Source organism: Pleurodeles waltl, chromosome 2_1 (assembly GCF_031143425.1).
Source record: "Pleurodeles waltl isolate 20211129_DDA chromosome 2_1, aPleWal1.hap1.20221129, whole genome shotgun sequence".
Lineage (NCBI taxonomy): Eukaryota > Metazoa > Chordata > Amphibia > Caudata > Salamandridae > Pleurodeles > Pleurodeles waltl.
In genome coordinates, this window is record NC_090438.1 from 681,575,295 (window position 1) to 681,595,593 (window position 20,299).

The following is a 20,299-nucleotide window of genomic DNA, read 5'->3' on the forward strand; positions in this document are numbered from 1 at the left end:
GAGGGCTCATTAACAGACATGCACGTTGAGGGTGCATTTGCTACGGAAGCTGCTTATGAGTTGCCCTTCGTGGATGATGCAGCTCTAAATTCATTGCTGGGCACACCACAGAATGCTGCTGCCTTGGCTGGAGCTCAGGCTTTGGAACACAAATGCTCCTTGGTGTTCCTTGGCGATGCACTTCCTACCTTACCACCTGCTGAAGTGGAAGATTTCCTTACTTCAATTCTCCCTGGATCGACTGGCAACTTCCAAAATGATTATGACTCTTGAAATTTGGCCTTTTTTACGCCACACTTAACATTTTAAATTGTCCTTTTAACACATGCTAAAGTGTCATTTTCACCTAGATCAAGGACTGAGGCTGCAACACAAGGATTATAATCTGAACATCCTGGGTTCTACGCTCAGGGGAAAGGCACAAAATCGTACCATATCCAGAATAACTCCAAGGAATGGGAGCACCTCCAAAGGAGTCAGGTGTGACTTTGGAACTTTTACAGTGAAGCCCAAAGCGGTTAGCAGGTTTGTCTTTGCCTGAAGGTGGGTGAAGGCTGCCTGAGGAGAACCCCCTTTCACCGACCAGTCAATGAGGTAGGAGAAGACTGGTAAACACCCGACCTCCGAAGGTGTGCTGGTACTACTACCATCACTTGTGTCAACACCCGAGAGGCAATGAGGAGGTCAGAAGAGAGCACTGAGAACCGATCAAAGCTACTGGCTCACAGTGAACCCCAGGTGGCACCTATGGGCCTGCAAAATAGGGACTGAGTCAGCAAGGATCCAAAATAGGACAAAAGTGTCCATCCTTCTTCAGTACAAGTAAGTAGCAGGAGCAACAGCCAGTTGCTGCTTCAGAAGCTGAAACACTCTATGGCTCTTTTGGCCAATGGAGCCTGCACTTTCTTCTGCAAAAGGGTCAGATGGTCCTCCTCTGATGGTAGAGGAAGGTGCAGAGGGGAAGGCATAGCCCTTAAGTACAATTCGAGTACCCACTTGTACGACAAGATGGCCTGCCACCACTGAAGAAAATATTGGCTCCTGCCTCCAACAAAGTGGCTGTGTCCCAACAAGGACATAAAAAGCAGTTTTGTGGTGGCTAATGCAGGAGGGGTGGGGGTAATAAGCTGCACATTGTCCCTGCTGTCCTGGGCACGGTCTAAGAAAACCTTGACCTCAGCCACAAAAGGTCTTAAAGGCCTGCTTAGCTGGTGGAGGGGTCTGGAGTAGGTGACGCTGAAAAACGTAACCATAGTCAAAGAGAGCGGAAACTTGTTGGTCAAACTGTCTGGTGGGGGCAGAAAGGCCCAAGGAACGTGCAGTGCCCTACTCTCCTTAAAACATTCCAGAGCCTAATCTGCTTTTGCAATCAAATAGGCAAGAGGCATAAAACAGCAAGTCCGTCAGGGTGGTGGACATCCCAGAAAAGCCCATAGACCACATCCAGGCGTGATGCTGAGGTGCCACACTGGTGCCTTGTGGCAGTTGGTTATAGTTAAGCCAGAAAGTATTCCGAATTTTGTTGCATTGTGACCATTCTAAATATGTTAATTAATGTCACCTTATGATCGTCCTGAACAACTGGTAAAGCTTGGCCATTGTGCCCCAAAAGGCATAGGATTAGTGGCCGAGAAGCCATTTGGTGTGCACCGGCCTCAGAACATGTCTCATAGATGAGAAAATCCGCTTGCCAAATGTCTCTTTCCATTTTGCCTCACAATCAGGCAGAGATGTAGGGAAGGTGCTTGAGTTGACTTTGCTGGTAGATGCCTGTATCCCTAATTTTTCTGGTGTAGCATGGTGAGTAAGAAAGGCTGGATTGCTCATTGTAGGATGATAGCGACGGCCAACCTGCCTATTAACAGATGGGCCTGAACATGGTTTCACTCAAGTGCTCAAAAGGGTATCCGTGTGGGCCTCCTCAAATGGCAAGAGAGGCCTTGTAGGGGCCTGATGAGTCAAAACATTAGTTTTACCTCTATAGTTAAGAGCTGCAAGCCTAAGACTTTTGCAGCCTTCTGCAAAACAACTGTGAAAGTGGTGTCTTCTTCCACAGCTGGAGCAGTGGTGGGTACAAGGCCAGTATCTGGAGAAGCATCCAGACCACTGTCATTTCAGAGTTCTTCATACCAGGTTACCTTATAATACTGTGGGATATAATCATCCCCTTCATCATAACTGTCACTGTCTGGGTAAGAGGCCAAAAGATTCTGTACAGATTGGCCCATACTGCGTGGTAAAGACAAACTGTGAGAGACGGAAGGATTGCCTGTTGGATGAGTGGCACTTGGAGCCGAGCGCAGCCTAGGTCGAGGTGGGGACTGCTCTGAGTCGGACAGCACATTAGGCCGCAATCCTTCTACAGTGTCAGCAGTATCTGGATTGGCGTCCATGCAAAGGGGGCAGGCACAGGGGGTGGTGCTAGAACGTAGGTCTGCACCTCAGCGGGTGATTAACCCAGTACGGGTTCAACGGGCACAGACTGTGCAGAGGCAAGACCCGCAGGCTGGAGCCCGATTGAAGGTTTCTTTGGATCATTGGGGCCTAAAGGCACATCAGAGGGAACCAGTAAAGTGCCAACAATACACAGCATGAAGGTCTCTACGTTATGCAATGTCACCGACGGGCCTGGAAACTCGGGTACACAGGAACTGGACTCTGGTTCGGCTCCGAAGGAAATCGGGAGTGAGACCGGGAGGCACACTGATGCCTTTTCTGCAGTCCGATAGTGGCGGGAAGGGGCTTATTCTCCCATCAACTTCTTATGCTTTTTCTTGGACCTACACACAGACTTTGACTGCAATGACAATCTGCTGCAGGAACCGCACCTTCCTTTCAACTTCGACTGTTCATCACATGGAGTCTTACGTTTGGCAACATAAATTAAGTTTGGACTTTCAGTCCTGTAGGGCCTTTGGACTCACCTTGGCGCAGTCATCACAGGCCCTGGAGTTATGCTCCGTCCACAGGCACCAAAGACACACTTCGTGAAGGTCCATCATAGGCATCTGTTTGTGAAAGTCATTACACGGCTTGAACTCTCTTGTCTTGGGGGGGGATATTTTCCCTTGCGCACTAGTAGGATGTTTGACAATAAGTAGGTTTCGAAGACTGTGTAAACTACTGACCACCACAAGAGTGTTCCCAAAATGAAATGTACACAGAGGCTAAAGGGTATGCTGGGTAGGTCTACTCAACTAGAGGAGTAGGAGAAGTTGAGGAGGAAACCGTGGAAAAAAAAAAAACTGCCTGGCAATGAAACACTGGAATATTATTTATAAAGGCACTTTGGGAAGTCATGTTAACATGTAGACCAACATTTTAGAAGAGGACAGTGGGAGATTTAAAAAAAAAAAAAAAAAAAAAAAATTAAATAATAATAATCGGGAGAGTGTATTTCCCCCATTGATTTATATTGAAGGTGAGTCCATTTTTCAGGCAGAAACAGCCAAAATAGAGCCACTGTAGGATTAAAAAATAGTGAGTCTTCCATCTGAATCTGGCCTATTCGCACGTTTGTGGTAATTATTCCCGCAAAGTAACAATACTGACATTTCTTGGCACTCACAAAAGCCATTTTATACCAAAAGGTGACTTGCAGGCGTCCACCAACATATGGTAGTGCTGAGGCAGATATGCTAATTAGAAAATTATTAATGACATTTACATGTTTTGAATAATGAAAGTTATAGAGAAATTAATCGTAGAAAAAATAATGTGCCCTCAGGCATGTCTGCCATTTATATGATATTGTATTAAAATAACCAAAACTATGTGAAATAATGAAAATGTATAAGAATAATGTAGTAATATGTCATATCGAAATGTATAACCTATGTTTTTTATTAACTTGTAGTGCTAACGACTGAATTTAAGGCCTAGTCTTCTTAGCCCTCGCACACAGAGAGCTGAAATATTAACTGTGTTGCAAGAAGCTGGATGTCTGACCTGTCCTTGATCCACCCGATGTTAAAGTTGCTTAGCTAGAAATGTTCTGCAATGTACCGCCGGACAGGAGATGATGAAGACAATTTGATACAATTATGTGTATAGTAGGCTAAATGTACTTTCCCAGGACTTGAACAATGGAGGCACTGACTGAAGTGGAACATGCAACAATTTCGATACCTGAAGAGCCGGATGATGAGAACATCTTATAGTGGACCAATCCACATCTTGTGAAAGGACCGATATTAAAATTTGTAGATTTGGTAAACAATTATTATAGGTTAAAGTCATATCTGCTGACTGACTGATCAATTGAGAATTAGGGGGATGGACTGGGAGACCCTAATAAAAAGTCATGACAAGGGGCTAAAACTTCAGATGTGAGGGGAGAATTGATGACATCAGGAGACGCTGTTCGAGATTCTGTCATTGGGCTTAAACACTTGGGAGCCTGATGCATAGCTGATCAATTAATGACCTGAAGACGAAGACTGACTTTGTTGCTGATCCATTCTGTGGATAGGTAGCTATGAAAATGTGACTGACTAACTTGTGCCTTTTCCTCTAGGTACCAACTGCGCTGTTTTATAGATTTTCACTTAGAAAGATGTTTTTCCAAATTTATGTTTTCTAAACTGTTTTGCATGAAGTCCCACATGCTAATGCTAGTTTTGGTTAGGTAGGCTCTTAGGAGTGACATTGACGGTGACAAATGACTGACAAGCTAACTGCTGAACTCTGGTATTTGATGCTGGAAATCTTTTATTAGTTTATGTAGGAATATTCAAGCATATGCTTCTTGAAGTATCTGATTTGATTATGTTATTGATGTTCATTAATGAACTAATGCTGAGGTGATTGAATAAAGTTTGGTCTAATTCGGTGATTTAGTATTGTAATCAATAGGGAAATAAAATTGTTTAACTTTTCACTGTGTTGTGGTTATTCATGAATAGATGGTATAGTTGTTGTTAATAATATACTGAAGAATGGTTATGTTGATTTCTAATTTTTAGTAGTCACTACATGACTAGGATACTCCATGCGATCCAAAAGGTTAATCGACCTATACGCGTCCCCTTGTAATGAAAATGTCACTTACCCAGTGTACATCTGTTCGTGGCATCAGTCGCTGAGATTCACATGGTATGCATGAGCTCGCCATCTGGTGTTGGGTCGGAGTGTTACAAGTTGTTTTTCTTCGAAGAAGTGTTTTCGAGTCACGGGACCGAGTGACTCCTCCTTCTGTGCTCATTGCGCATGGGCGTCGACTCCATCTTCGATTGTTTTCCCCGCAGAGGGTGAGGTAGGAGTTGTACTATAGTAATAGTGCCCACGCAATGAAAAATGTAAGTATGTACCTATTAAAGGATTAAATAATAAATATACAAATGTACAAAATGGAAGGTAACTTCTGAACTGCTACAGGCTTCCGGGGAGGTGGGTGGGTCCATGTGAATCTCAGCGACTGATGCCACGAACAGATGTACACTGGGTAAGTGACATTTTCAGTTCGATGGCATATGTCGCTGTAGATACACATGGTATGCATAGACTAGTAAGCAGTTAGTTCCCCATAAGCGGTGGTTTAGCCTGTAGGAGTAGAAGTTGTCTGAAATAGAGTTCTTAATACAGCTTGACCTACTGTAGCTTGTTGTGCGGATAGCACATCTATACAGTAGTGTTTGGTGAATGTGTGAGGCGTAGACCAAGTGGCTGCCTTACATATTTCTTGCATTGGGATGTTTCCTAAAAAGGCCATTGAAGCACCTTTTTTCCTTGTTGAATGTGCCCTGGGAGTAATGGGCAGTTGTCTTTTTGCTTTAAGGTAGCAGATTTGGATGCATTTAACTATCCATCTGGCTATACCTTGTTTTGATATTGGGTTACCTGCATGAGGTTTTTGGAATGCAATAAATAGCTGTTTAGTTTTTCTGATGTTTTTTGTTCTGTCAATGTAGTACATTAATGCTCTTTTGACATCTAATGTATGTAGTGCTCTTTCAGCCACAGAATCTGGCTGTGGGAAAAAAACTGGTAGTTCTACCGTTTGATTTAGATGGAATGGTGAAATAACTTTTGGTAAAAATTTTGGATTAGGTCGTAGGACGACCTTGTTTCTATGTATTTGTATAAAAGGCTCTTGTGTTGTGAACGCTTGAATTTCACTTACTCTTCTTAGAGATGTAATGGCGATGAGAAAGTCAACTTTCCAGGTTAGGAATTGTATTCCGCAAGAGTGCATGGGTTCGAAAGGTGGGCCCATGAGTCTTGTTAGAACCACGTTTAGGTTCCATGAAGGAAAAGGTGGTGTTCTTGGTGGTATAATTCTTTTAAGCCCTTCTATGAATGCTTTGATAACTGGTATCCTATACAAGGAAGTTGAATAGGTAGTTTGCAGGTATGCAGATATTGCTGCAAGGTGTATTTTAATAGAAGAGAAGGCTAGCTTTGCTTTTTGTAAATGGAGCAAGTAATTTACTATATGTTTTGGAGTTGCGTGTAGTGGTTGTATCTGATTATGATGGCAGTACCAAACAAATCTTTTCCACTTACTTGCGTAGCAGTGTCTAGTGGATGGCCTTCTGGCCTGTTTTATGACTTCCATACACTCTTGGCTAAGTTGTAAGTGTCCGAATTCTAGGATTTCAGGAGCCAGATTGCTAGATTCAGCGATGCTGGGTCCGGGTGTCTGATCTGTTGGTTGTGTTGCGTTAACAGATCTGGTTTGTTGGGCAGTTTGATGTGTGGTACTACAGACAGATCTAGCAGTGTTGTGTACCAGGGTTGTCTTGCCCACGTTGGTGCTATTAAAATGAGTTTGAGTTTGTTTTGACTCAATTTGTTTACTAGGTAAGGAAGGAGAGGGAGAGGAGGAAAAGCGTAAGCAAATATTCCTGACCAGTTCATCCATAGGGCATTGCCTTGGGATTGCTTGTGTGGGTATCTGGACGCGAAGTTTTGGCATTTTGCGTTCTGTTTTGTTGCAAATAAGTCTATTTGTGGTGTTCCCCAGAGTGTGAAGTAGGTGTTCAGAATCTGTGGGTGGATTTCCCATTCGTGGACTTGCTGGTGATCTCGAGAGAGATTGTCTGCCAGCTGATTCTGGATCCCCGGAATAAACTGTGCTATTAGACCAATTTGATGGTGGATTGCCCACTTCCATATTTTTTGAGCTAACAAGCTTAACTGCGTTGAATGTGTTCCTCCTTGTTTGTTTAGATAATACATCGTTGTCATGTTGTCTGTTTTGACAAGGATGTATTTGTGGGTTATGATTGGTTGGAAAGCTTTTAGTGCTTGAAAAACTGCTAATAGTTCTAGATGATTTATATGCAGTTTTGTTTGATGTATGTTCCATTGTCCTCTTATGTTGTGTTGATTGAGATGTGCTCCCCACCCTGTCATGGAAGCATCTGTTGTTATTACGTACTGTGGCACTGGGTCTTGGAAAGGCCGCCCTATGTTTAAATTTATACTGTTCCACCATAGAAGCGAGAGGTAAGTTTGGCGGTCTAGCAACACCAGATCTAGAAGGTGACCCTGTGCTTGAGACCACTGTGAGGCTAGGCACTGTTGTAAGGGCCTCATGTGCAGTCTTGCGTTTGGGACAATGGCTATGCATGAGGACATCATGCCTAGGAGCTGTAGTATTGTTCTTGCTTGTATTGTTTGGTTTGGAGACATGTGTTGAATGACTGTTGAAATTGTGGATCCTTTGTGGAGTTGGCGTTGCTACTCCTTTTGTCGTGTCTATTATGGCTCCTAGATATTGCTGTACTTTGCTTGGCAGAATGTTTGATTTTGCAAAGTTGACGGTGAACCCTAGTTTGTAGAGGGTTTGTATGACTTGATTTGTGTGGTTTGAGCATTGTGTGAGCGAACTGGTTTTGATTAGCCAGTCGTCTAGATACGGGAACACATGTATTTGCTGCCTTCTGATGTGTGCAGCGACTACTGCTAGGCATTTTGTGAATACTCTTGGAGCGGTTGTTAAACCAAAAGGCAATACTTTGAATTGGTAATGTATTCCTTTGAATACAAACCTTAGATATTTCCTGTGTGATTGATGTATTGGTATATGGAAATATGCGTCTTTGAGGTCTAGGGTTGTCATGTAGTTGTGTTTTTTGAGCAATGGTAACACTTCTTGTAGTGTGACCATGTGAAAGTGGTCTGATTTGATGAATGTGTTTACTACTCTGAGGTCTAGAATTGGTCTCAGTGTTTCGTCCTTTTTTGGTATCAAGAAGTACAGTGAATAAACTCCTGTGTTTATTTGTGTGCTTGGTACTAATTCTATTGCATTTTTTTTGCAGTAGTGCTTGAACTTCTATCTCTAGAAGCTGTGAATGGTATTTTGATAAATTTTGTGATTTTGGTGGTATGTCTGGAGGGAATTGCAGGAATTCTATGCAATAACCATGTTGGATAATTGCTAGGACCCATGTGTCTGTAGTTATTTTGTCCCATGCTTCGTAATATTGACGTATCCTCCCCCCCACTGGTGTTGTGTGGGAGGGGTGAGTGACGTGTGAGTCACTGCTTGTTGGTAGTGGTTTTGGGGCTTTGAAATCTTCCTCTATTCCTAGGGAATTGCCCCCCTCTATACTGGCCCCGAAAACCTCCCCTGTACTGTCCCTGGTAGGTGGGCGGTGCGGACTGTGAGGTGCTAGCTTGTGTGGCCTGACCCCGAAACCCTCCTCTAAAAGGTGTTTTGCGGAAGGTGTTATAAGATCCTCTGCTCTGCGGGGAGTAGAGTGCGCCCATGGCCTTGGCAGTGTCAGTGTCCTTCTTGAGCTTTTCTATGGCTGTGTCGACCTCCGGACCGAACAGAAGTTTTTCGTTTACTGGCATGTTAAGCACTGCCTGCTGAATTTCTGGCTTGAATCCAGACGTTCTGAGCCATGCGTGCCTACGGATGGTAACCGACGTATTAATGGTCCTTGCGGCCGTGTCTGCTGCATCCATGGAGGAGCGTATTTGATTGTTTGAAATGTTTTGACCCTCCTCAACAACCTGTTTTGCTCTTTTTTGCAGATCTTTTGGGAGATGTTCAATGAGATGCTGCATCTCATCCCAGTGGGCTCTGTCGTATCGCGCTAGCAGCGCTTGTGAATTTGCGATGCGCCACTGGTTTGCTGCTTGGACAGCAACCCTCTTCCCGGCTGCATCGAACTTCCTGCTTTCTTTATCTGGGGGAGGTGCATCCCCAGAAGTGTGTGAATTTGCCCGTTTTCTGGCAGCCCCTACCACCACAGAATCTGGTGGCAGCTGAGAGGTGATGAATACAGGGTCCGTAGGAGGCGCCTTATACTTTTTGTCCACCCTAGGCGTCACTGCCCTACTTTTAACTGGCTCCTTGAAAATGTCCTTTGCATGGCGTAGCATGCCTGGGAGCATCGGCAGGCTTTGGTAGGAGCTGTGGGTTGAAGAGAGGGTGTTAAATAAAAAATCATCCTCTACTTGTTCCGAGTGTAGTTCCACATTATGGAATAGTGCTGCTCTAGCCACCACTTGTGAGTAGGCTGTGCTGTCTTCCGGTGGTGATGGCCTAGTTGGGTATGTGTCTGGGCTGTTATCAGACACTGGTGCGTCGTACATGTCCCACGCATCCTGATCTTGGTCATCGTGGCTCATGGCGGTGTGAGCTGGCGAATGTGACGGGGTGTAAGTTGGCGAAGCCGGAGTTACAGGTGGAGGCGAGGGAGGAGGTGTTACCTTTTGTGCTGTTTGTTGCTGAGGAGTAAACTGAAGCGTTCTCTTTCGTTTGACAGGTGGAAGGGTACTGATCTTCCCAGTCCCCTGCTGAATAAAGATACGCTTTTGCGTGTGATCCACGTCAGTGGATTGCAGTTCTTGTTCAAATCTATGTTTCTTCATTTGTGAAGACATAGAATGCTCTTCAGTACAGGAGCCTGAAACAGGGTCTGATGTCGCTTTTTTCGGCTCCGAAAACCCTGTTGATTGTTTTTTCGGCTCCGAGGTAATCTTCCTCTTTTTCTGTGCCGAAAATTCTTGGCCTCTATGGTCTTCGGCGCCACTGTCTCGGCGTCGATCCGTGTCGACACCGAACTCTCGGTGTCGATGCTTCTGTTTAGCACTCTCTCGGTCCCGAGGAGGCTGCGTGCCGGTGTCTCGACCGAAGTCGGACGATCTCGACACTGAATGGGCCTTTTTCGGTGCCGATTGTTGGTCACCGAGAATTTGGGTGGAGCCATGGCCGGTTGGCGGTGGCGTCCCCTGGGCCTTCTTTCCTTTTTTAAGTTCTGATCTCGACGTCTTACTCAGTTTTTGTAGAGTCTATCTCGTCGGAGTCTGAATCCTGGATGGAAAAGGATTCCTCCTGTTCCTCTTCTGTCTCGAACTGTCGACGCTCCTTTGGCGTGGACGCCATCTGCAGTCTTCTCGCTCGACGGTCGCGCAGAGTTTTTCGGGACCGGAACGCCCGACAGGCCTCACAGGATTCTTCGCTGTGCTCGGGTGACAGGCACAGGTTACAGACCGAGTGTAGGTCCGTATAAGGATATTTGTTGTGGCATTCGGGGCAGAATCGAAACGGGGTCCGTTCCATCGGCGTTGTTCTCCACGCGGTCGGGCCGACTAGGCCCCGACGGGGTGCCGAAATCTACCCCGAAGGGTACCGAAGCAATTCGATGTTCAACGCGTCGTCGTATGTGTCTATCTCGAACCGGATCGCAACGATACCGTCGAAAATCTTCCGTTTTCAGCTATCTTTCCGTTCCGAAACCCGGAGCGACAGGAACACGTCCGAACCCGATGGCGGAAAGAAAACAATCGAAGATGGAGTCGACGCCCATGCGCAATGAGCACAGAAGGAGGAGTCACTCGGTCCTGTGACTCGAAAACACTTCTTCGAAGAAAAACAACTTGTAACACTCCGACCCAACACCAGATGGCGAGCTCATGCATACCATGTGTATCTACAGCAACAGATGCCATCGAACGTTTACTTACTAAGGACCAGGCGCGCTAGCTGTAGCAAAGCTGCTTGTGAGCAAACGAGCACCTCGCCTCCTTAATCCAAGATGTAACATTGTGGTAGAACATAAAACAATAGGATGCCCTCTGCACACACACAAACATGGCTAGAAGAAGATGTTAAATAGCGAGGGTTCGAGGACACATCCTTGCCGGTCGTCACACTGGAATGTTTGCAGAATGGACAGAAAGGAGAAAGAGACATCATTTAGCACCTCTATTCCACGAAGGACTGCAACCGTCCTAGGGTGACTTGAGAAACCAGCTTCCAATATACTTTTGGTATTCTGAACTACAGTATTTCATGGTTGATGGCGCTGAAGGCAGCTGACCGACCTAAGAGTACCAGCACCTCATCACCATCTTTACATTAGATGGTAAGTAAATACCATGCAAGCCTTTTTGGTAGCACATAGGTAGTTTTTTTTCCTCCAAGAATATTATGTATTTAAAAAAGGGATGTAAGGGTTATGGGTTCAGAGAAGCAAGCATTTTATACCGTTTTAAAGGTTTTTAGGGTTGAGGGATAGGTAAAGGTACAGGGTAGGTAGGGGGTTTTTGGATTAAAAAATGCGTACGGCATAGCGAGGGGTTTTTAGAGTTCAAGGAAAATTAAGGGAACAGGGTAGTAAGGAATAAATGTAAAAGGGTAAGGAGAGAAAAAAATATGCATTAAAAATAAAACATTATTTCCAAAAAATAGGAAATTCACCCAAATAAATATATGTACGGGTCCCAAATAAATATATATATGGGTCCCAAATGCTTTTGGTGCATCCACCTGGACTGAGACATCTTTCATATGACATTGCTCTGCCCTAACATCGCCAAATGCTGGAGCCGGACAGCAAAATTATTTATCAGAGTGGAGGACAGACATATTGAATTGACCACTAGAGTGATACTGCTAGGCTTACCGGATGACCGGGAGGGCACAAGAGGGCAGCTCATGTTGGTGGGGCTGGCAACAGTTCTGGCCAAGACAGACTACACGCCAATAGAGAGCCACCAATCCTCCTACACTATCAGAGTGAGGAAAGACAATCAACTGAACTTCGCAACAGAGGGAACCTATTTACTGGGCCAGAGGGTGCCCCAAGAATTATGTTAGTATATGGGGCAAGTAGTTGGAGTATTTTGGTCTGATGACGGTGGGTGGTGCAGTCGGGTGACATGAAAATGGGGAAGGGTAGGGGCAGATGGTACGGGGTAAGGTTGCTGTCAGAAGCAGTTCTTGTGTAGAGGTCTGTTTACAACAATAAAAACAATAACAATATGGTTATAAAACAACCTTAAAGTGAGTTAAGATTGACACATACTTTTAAAGTGGCTTCACAATAAAAACTAAAAAGTCAAGTCGAGAAATCCCAAAGTTAAGCTGCTACCTTCACCTACTGTCCCAAACCCACCTTACCAAGTGAACATCGACTTGCCCCGCTGCTAATTACTTGAAAACTTGCAGATTGGGATGTGTTTGAGAAACATATTAATTATGCTTATTATGAAGTCTGATTGGACGCACACTGTCTAACATTCCAGTCGAGTTCGCCCCTTTCATCCTGGTACATGCAGTTTGAACAATTAAATCTTGCTTGAAAAAATCTGTAGCATTTCACTAAAGTTAGTGCAGACAGTACAGTTCATCTCTAGACATGTGTTTCTGGGTTAGTGCCCTTCATCAGTAGAGACCAAAGAAAGCTCGTCAGCTCAATGGCTCGAGAGAGCCTTTTAAACATGAAGTCTGATTGGGAGCATACTGCCCAACATTTCAGTCGAGTTCGCCCATTGAGCTGACGAGCTCTGGAGATGCACCTTGGAGCCAGGGAGTGGTAATGAACCTGAGATGATATCGGCGGCATTTCCAGCAACCCCAGATATTTTTGTTGTTCTTCGGTAGTACAGGTGAATTTAAAATTATTTGTTTAAAACCTGTCACAACATATCCGAGACATATACCACACAATAGCAACACGCACGTACCTGAACTGTGGGGCTCAGCACGATGGAAATATTCTGGATATTCATTTTGGTTTCCAATTCTTTTGCGATAACGTGGTCCATATGCACAATAAGCCACGATATAAGATAGTAATTGCACTCAGGTAAATCCTTCAGCAGGCGTTGGCACTCCTGAACTCTCTCGCTGTCGGTACTTTTCCCACAAGCCTCCTCAAAGCGCGGCATCAACTCTTTGGTAAGCACATTCTCGGGCAACTCCCGCAAGTACTGCTTCAGCAAACTCGCCACTGTGTTGGGTTCATAGTCCTCGAGGTTCGGAGACTCTTCTCGGTCATAACTTGCTTTCAACTCATCCACTTTCGATTTTATACCTTGAAATTAAAGATTGCCCATTATATGAATTGAGCTGTCGAAATAATTCAAAAGAGCAATGACCTATTCTTGGTTATTTCTGCACTGGCCACCAAACGACGCCTTCCAATTATCATCCCCACCTTCCCTACACAGATAATTAAACACAAAAGGCAGCCGAAACAGTAAAAAAAAAAAGAGAAAAAAAAAAAAGTGATTTATCATTAGTTTCACATTTTACAGTGACAGACTCTCAAACCGTTCATGTAACTCTTTGATTCAAGCACAAGAACGAAAAAAGGCAAATTATTTTAAAAGGCCCCGTTTTGGGTCAGTTTCAAACTTTGCTCACCATCAGTACGATAGAAACTATGAGCTCAAAAGAGTGGGCTTTATAGTCCCCCCCCTGTGCTTAATTGGTGCTTGTTGTTTCCGGTGAGGAGCACCGGCACTTATTTTTGAGGGCCGGCGCTTATTCTTCTGCCTCAAGTATTTGCTGTGAGCAAATTACACATTTGAGAAAAACGAAAAAGTGTCACAAAGGGCTAAAGCAGAAAGCTGCAGAAGTGAGCTGACGGGGCAGTGAGTGGCTGTAAATGGAGCTGGCTTCAGGATAATGCTGCCTCAGTATTCCGTGGTCGCACATTCAATTGCAGCAGCCGCATGTTTAAGAAGAGGGCTGTGGGTACCGAGACGTTTTTATTTACAAATTAAGCACTGGTCCACACAAAACAAAGTTCATCTTGTGAGGGACTAATTTAGTTTGGACAAACCAGAAACAGGCTTTCCGGACATACAATCTGCATACAGAAACTACATTAGAAACAGGGGACTCTGCAATAAAATGTCGTCTCAAATCTTTGAATGGGGGGCACTTACATTTCTCCCCAGACACACTGCATTATCACTAACAAGATAGAAACCATAGTTTCGGAGACCATCTGCACACACAAGTTAAAAAAGAGAAAAATCACTGTTCCTACTTGACAGTATATGCAAATTCGTGCTTCTTCATATCAGTACATAACATACCAGTCATATTTCCTCACTACAATGAAATTCGAAAAAAGCAGGACCCAACCACTCTAAATATGATTACATGAAATAAGATAATTCACTATCTGCAACAAGAAGCAATTCCCTAAAGCTTTATTGTAATGAGACATAACATTTTTCAGTCTCCTTTGTGACTTTTGAATACTAAAAAACTTTACTATTAGCAATGGAAGAGAAAATGGGTAGGGAATCATGTTTACATTCATAAAGGAGAGAAGGTAAACTTTGGTTTCATATTATGGTGATCAGAAAGAGGGTACCCCTTGCCTATTCCTCCTCTTCAAAAAACACAACTATCTAGACAATCAACAAAAAAAGCAATTGCAATACAGTAGTCATGATTTTAATGTGGCAGCGTATGTAAAAACAGGCACGCAGAAATGTTTTTCTATACAATACCACCTTAAAGCTACACATATTGGGTTGACCAATGCTTGCTCGCGATTGTGGTTTGATAGTGGTGCTATTTGTGATGGTGCAGTTAGTACTTGCAACGATGATGGTGGAAACACTTGTGGGAGTACTTCAGCTGGTGTAGTTTTGGTGGCATTGACGTGTGGTACTGTTAATTGTAGTAACGTCTTTCTACATGTAAGCAGTGATTTTGGTGGTTATAGTGCTACTACAGATATGGTTAAAGTACCGAGTGTGAGAAAAAGGCTCACAATTGGGAGTACTTTTTAAGTGTAATATTGTTTACATGCATTTCCACGAAAGCACTACACAGGAGTTGAAATGATACAAAAGATCTCCAACGGATTGAAATCAGTGAGAAATATTAACAAAAGGTCTAGCCACTGAAGTGTTTGGTAGCTAGTTTAAACAAATAAACAATACTAGTTTATTAGTGATATTAGTTTGATGTCAGGAGCGAAAACAAGAGTGGAGGTCTTGAGGTGCCTTGTTGCTACTCCTTGCACAGATTACAGTGAAAATGATCGTGAGGACGCTTCAATAGAACGACTGGTAGTGCAAAAATATTTTTTATTTGGGCGGAGGGGTCTTAAAAACCGTCGAATGAAGCAGTATGTGATTCATGTTCCCAAGTTAAAGTTGTATTGGCATATTGGACTTGGTATTATCAGAAAGCATTTTAGTAAAAGTTGAATCATGGACAGTGTAAAAATACATTTCCCAGATAAGGTAAAACGATGGTGGGCCCTTAGCCACAGAATCTAAAACGCGATTAGCCACTACAACAACTATTATTGTGTGAAACAATTACGATGCAAAAAAATCTAAAAACTTTGTGACATAAGTGCAATTGTGATTAGAAAGGCCAAGAAGAGTCCACAAATACCCTTCCTCTGTTGGGCGAACAAAGCGCGTATTAAACATACATTTTCGAAATGTCATTGTAAGGAAATGCCTCCTTGGCATGGTTGCCCCCTGACTTTTTGCCTTTGCTGATGCTATGTTTACAATTGAAAGTGTGCTGAGGCCTGCTAACCAGGCCCCAGCACCAGTGTTCTTTCCCTAACCTGTACTTTTGTATCCACAATTGGCAGACCCTGGCATCCAGATAAGTCCCTTGTAACTGGTACTTCTAGTACCAAGGGCCCTGATGCCAAGGAAGGTCTCTAAGGGCTGCAGCATGTCTTATGCCACCCTGGAGACCTCTCACTCAGCACAGACACACTGCTTGCCAGCTTGTGTGTGCTAGTGAGGACAAAACGAGTAAGTCGACATGGCACTCCCCTCAGGGTGCCATGCCAGCCTCTCACTGCCTATGCAGTATAGGTAAGCCACCCCTCTAGCAGGCCTTACAGCCCTAAGGCAGGGTGCACTATACCATAGGTGAGGGTACCAGTGCATGAGCATGGTACCCCTACAGTGTCTAAACAAAACCTTAGACATTGTAAGTGCAGGGTAGCCATAAGAGTATATGGTCTGGGAGTCTGTCAAACACGAACTCCACAGCACCATAATGGCTACACTGAAAACTGGGAAGTTTGGTATCAAACTTCTCAGCACAATAAATGCACACTGATGCCAGTGTACATTTTATTGTAAAATACACCCCAGAGGGCACCTTAGAGGTGCCCCCTGAAACTTAACCGACTATCTGTGTAGGCTGACTAGTTTTAGCAGCCTGCCACAAACCGAGACATGTTGCTGGCCCCATGGGGAGAGTGCCTTTGTCACTCTGAGGCCAGTAACAAAGCCTGCACTGGGTGGAGATGCTAACACCTCCCCCAGGCAGGAATTGTCACACCTGGCGGTGAGCCTCAAAGGCTCACCTCCTTTGTGCCAACCCAGCAGGACACTCCAGCTAGTGGAGTTGCCCGCCCCCTCCGGCCAGGCCCCACTTTTGGCGGCAAGGCCGGAGAAAATAATGAGAAAAACAAGGAGGAGTCACTGGCCAGTCAGGACAGCCCCTAAGGTGTCCTGAGCTGAAGTGACTCTAACTTTTAGAAATCCTCCATCTTGCAGATGGAGGATTCCCCCAATAGGGTTAGGATTGTGACCCCCTCCCCTTGGGAGGAGGCACAAAGAGGGTGTACCCACCCTCAGGGCTAGTAGCCATTGGCTACTAACCCCCCAGACCTAAACACGCCCTTAAATTTAGTATTTAAGGGCTACCCTGAACCCTAGAAAATTAGATTCCTGCAACTACAAGAAGAAGGACTGCCCAGCTGAAAACCCCTGCAGCGGAAGACCAGAAGACGACAACTGCCTTGGCTCCAGAAACTCACCGGCCTGTCTCCTGCCTTCCAAAGATCCTGCTCCAGCGACGCCTTCCAACGGGACCAGCGACCTCGACATCCTCTGAGGACTGCCCCGGCTTCGAAAAGACAAGAAACTCCCGAGGACAGCGGACCTGCTCCAAGACAAGCTGCAACTTTGTTTCCAGCAGCTTTAAAGAACCCTGCAAGCTCCCCGCAAGAAGCGTGAGACTTGCAACACTGCACCCGGCGACCCCGACTCGGCTGGTGGCGATCCAACACCTCAGGAGGGACCCCAGGACTACTCTGATACTGTGAGTACCAAAACCTGTCCCCCCTGAACCCCCACAGCGCCGCCTGCAGAGGGAATCCCGAGGCTTCCCCTGACCGCGACTCTTTGAACCTAAAGTCCCGACGCCTGGGAGAGACCCTGCACCCGCAGCCCCCAGGACCTGAAGGACCGGACTTTCACTGGAGGAGTGACCCCCAGGAGTCCCTCTCCCTTGACCAAGTGGAGGTTTCCCCGAGGAACCCCCCCCTTGCCTGCCTGCAGCGCTGAAGAGATCCCTAGATCTCCCATTGACTTCCATTACAAACCCGACGCTTGTTTCTACACTGCACCCGGCCGCCCCCGCGCTGCTGAGGGTGAAATTTCTGTGTGGGCTTGTGTCCCCTCCGGTGCCCTACAAAACCCCCTGGTCTGCCCTCCGAAGACGCGGGTACTTACCTGCAAGCAGACCGGAACCGGGGCACCCCCTTCTCTCCATTCTAGCCTATGTGTTTTGGGCACCGCTTTGAACTCTGCACCTGACCGGCCCTGAGCTGCTGGTGTGGTGACTTTGGGGTTGCTCTGAACCCCCAACGGTGGGCTACCTTGGACCAAGAACTAAGCCCTGTAAGTGTCTTACTTACCTGGTTAACCTAACAAATACTTACCTCCCCTAGGAACTGTGAAAATTGCACTAAGTGTCCACTTTTAAAACAGCTATTTGTGAATAACTTGAAAAGTATACATGCAATTTTGATGATTTGAAGTTCCTAAAGTACTTACCTGCAATACCTTTCGAATGAGATATTACATGTAGAATTTGAACCTGTGGTTCTTAAAATAAACTAAGAAAAGATATTTTTCTATACAAAACCTATTGGCTGGATTTGTCTCTGAGTGTGTGTACCTCATTTATTGTCTATGTGTATGTACAACAAATGCTTAACACTACTCCTTGGATAAGCCTACTGCTCGACCACACTACCACAAAATAGAGCATTAGTATTATCTATTTTTACCACTATTTTACCTCTAAGGGGAACCCTTGGACTCTGTGCATGCTATTCCTTACTTTGAAATAGCACATACAGAGCCAACTTCCTACAGTCATACTCATCTTATTTAGTTCAGGACAATTGTACAAAAAGTGTTTTACAACCAAACACCGACGGTGTCTCATATAGATTCATTTTGCTCCTGAATATTGAGCTTAAGATCCTGGCTAAAACACTACCAATACGCATTGTAAAGTCATTCCCACCACACAAGGATCACATGGCTTTTATGTCTGGCGGGGCGACACAGCAGAACCTTAGTCCTTTACACTAATGGTCAGATGAAGTTAAAGGTATGCAGGACACCCTGGCCACCACGTCACTGAATGCAGAAAACGGGTTGCATTCCATCGATTGGTCACATAAGCTCTTGGAGTTTAAAATATATGGATTCGGCCCTAATTTCTGTAAATCGGTGACACTGCTATAAAATGCGCCAAAGGCAGCTGTAAAAATTAAACAAGGTGTTCGCTGAACTATTTGAGCTAGACCATGGCACCCGAGAGGGCTGCCCACTTCGTCCCCCTGCTTTTCGTCCTCTCCCTAGAACCCCTGGCCTACTCAGTCTGGCTCAGATTGGATATAATCGGGCTCACAGAAACAATAGGGGAACCAAGAAGGGTCTCTTTTTATTCAGGCAATAATTTACTTTACTTCATGAGCTCTGGGATGATGATCCTAGCTGCCTTGTCAGTGTTTGGTGCTTTTAGAAATATTCTAAATGTCACATAAATTGGAATAAATCCATACTATACCAACCAAATAGGAGACTTGCAGAAGGGAGAAAGACAATTTATGGCATAGATCAATAGATGGGTTAAAATACCTGGGAATAGCCGGTAACAGAAGGGGCAATAAATAGACTCAACTTCTTAAACAAAATCTAGAAATGTGCTGAAAATTTTCCAGGAAGATGTAGATAGGTAGCAGACTACCCTACCCCTCTCATAGATGAAGAAAGCCTCAATTGTCAAAAATGACTTCTTTGCCAAATCTAATATGTATATTCCAAAATACCACCTTCGCGATCCCAGAGTATAACTTTGTGAGGGTTGACAAACTGCTCAGGACACTCCTGTGGGACAGAGACACACGCAGAATAGCTTCACAGACACTCTGTAGGTCAGTGTACTACAGAGGACTTGCATTTCCAGGCTGTGTATTACTCGGCCTCTCAACTTCACACCTTTAATGAATGGAGCTTTGCTCCAAGTCTCCAAGAAACAATCCAGCGCTAAGATTAGAAAGATTCCACCTGGCAGGGTGTACTGGAACAGACTCTTAGGACCGATCCAAATGACTCTGAACAGCTGGGATAAGGCCACAAAATATTTGGCATGGCAAGGAAACGTAATGGAAGATATACCATTTAGCAAGGAAAGCATACTGAAAAAAACAAGAAAATTATCGGGCTCTAAAGAATGGGATGGGGTATAGCTATCTCTAAGGTGGAGTATGTAATAGAAAATACAGGACTTTTGACTTCTTAAGATTACAAGCCTAGCATGATTTGACACACTTCCAGAGGTACTACCCTGGGGAAGCCCCAACGGACGTGGGAGGTGGATGTACGACTGTTAGAAGATATAGATTGGGAAGCCACTCTAAAGCATCCCAGGAAGGTTGCCATCAAAGCCAGACTTAAATTAATTCAGCTACAAATCTTACAAAGGATCTATTAGAAGAAAAGTAGATTTTTCAGTATGTGCAGAGCTCAAACTCCCACTTGCAATAGATGTAATTAGGCTTAAGGCACATTTATAGACACAATACAGGCATTTTTTGCCATTAATGCCTTTTGGAGGGATACAATTGTTGAATTGGGTACAATGTGGGATTCGGATACATCACTCGCCCCTAATTTCGTTACTCTTCGCATACTTGGTGAAGCTGAAGCTCAAAGAGATGGAGCATTGTTTTGTTCATTGGGATACGCAATTGCCAAAAAGGATGTAGCAAAAACGTGGAAAAGACTACCAGTTCTGACCAAGCAA

At 44.7% G+C, this 20,299-nt stretch overlaps 1 protein-coding gene across 1 annotated transcript in view; it reads right to left on the reverse strand.

Moving 5' to 3' along the window:
• The window catches only part of RALBP1 (ralA binding protein 1), a 211,957-nt gene that overhangs the window by 124,741 nt on the left and 66,917 nt on the right, over positions 1-20,299 (reverse strand). Inside the window, exon 4 of the mRNA XM_069216586.1 lies at positions 12,931-13,280. Within this exon, the coding sequence (XP_069072687.1) occupies positions 12,931-13,280 (350 nt within the window). The remainder of the gene's footprint in view (positions 1-12,930; positions 13,281-20,299) is intronic.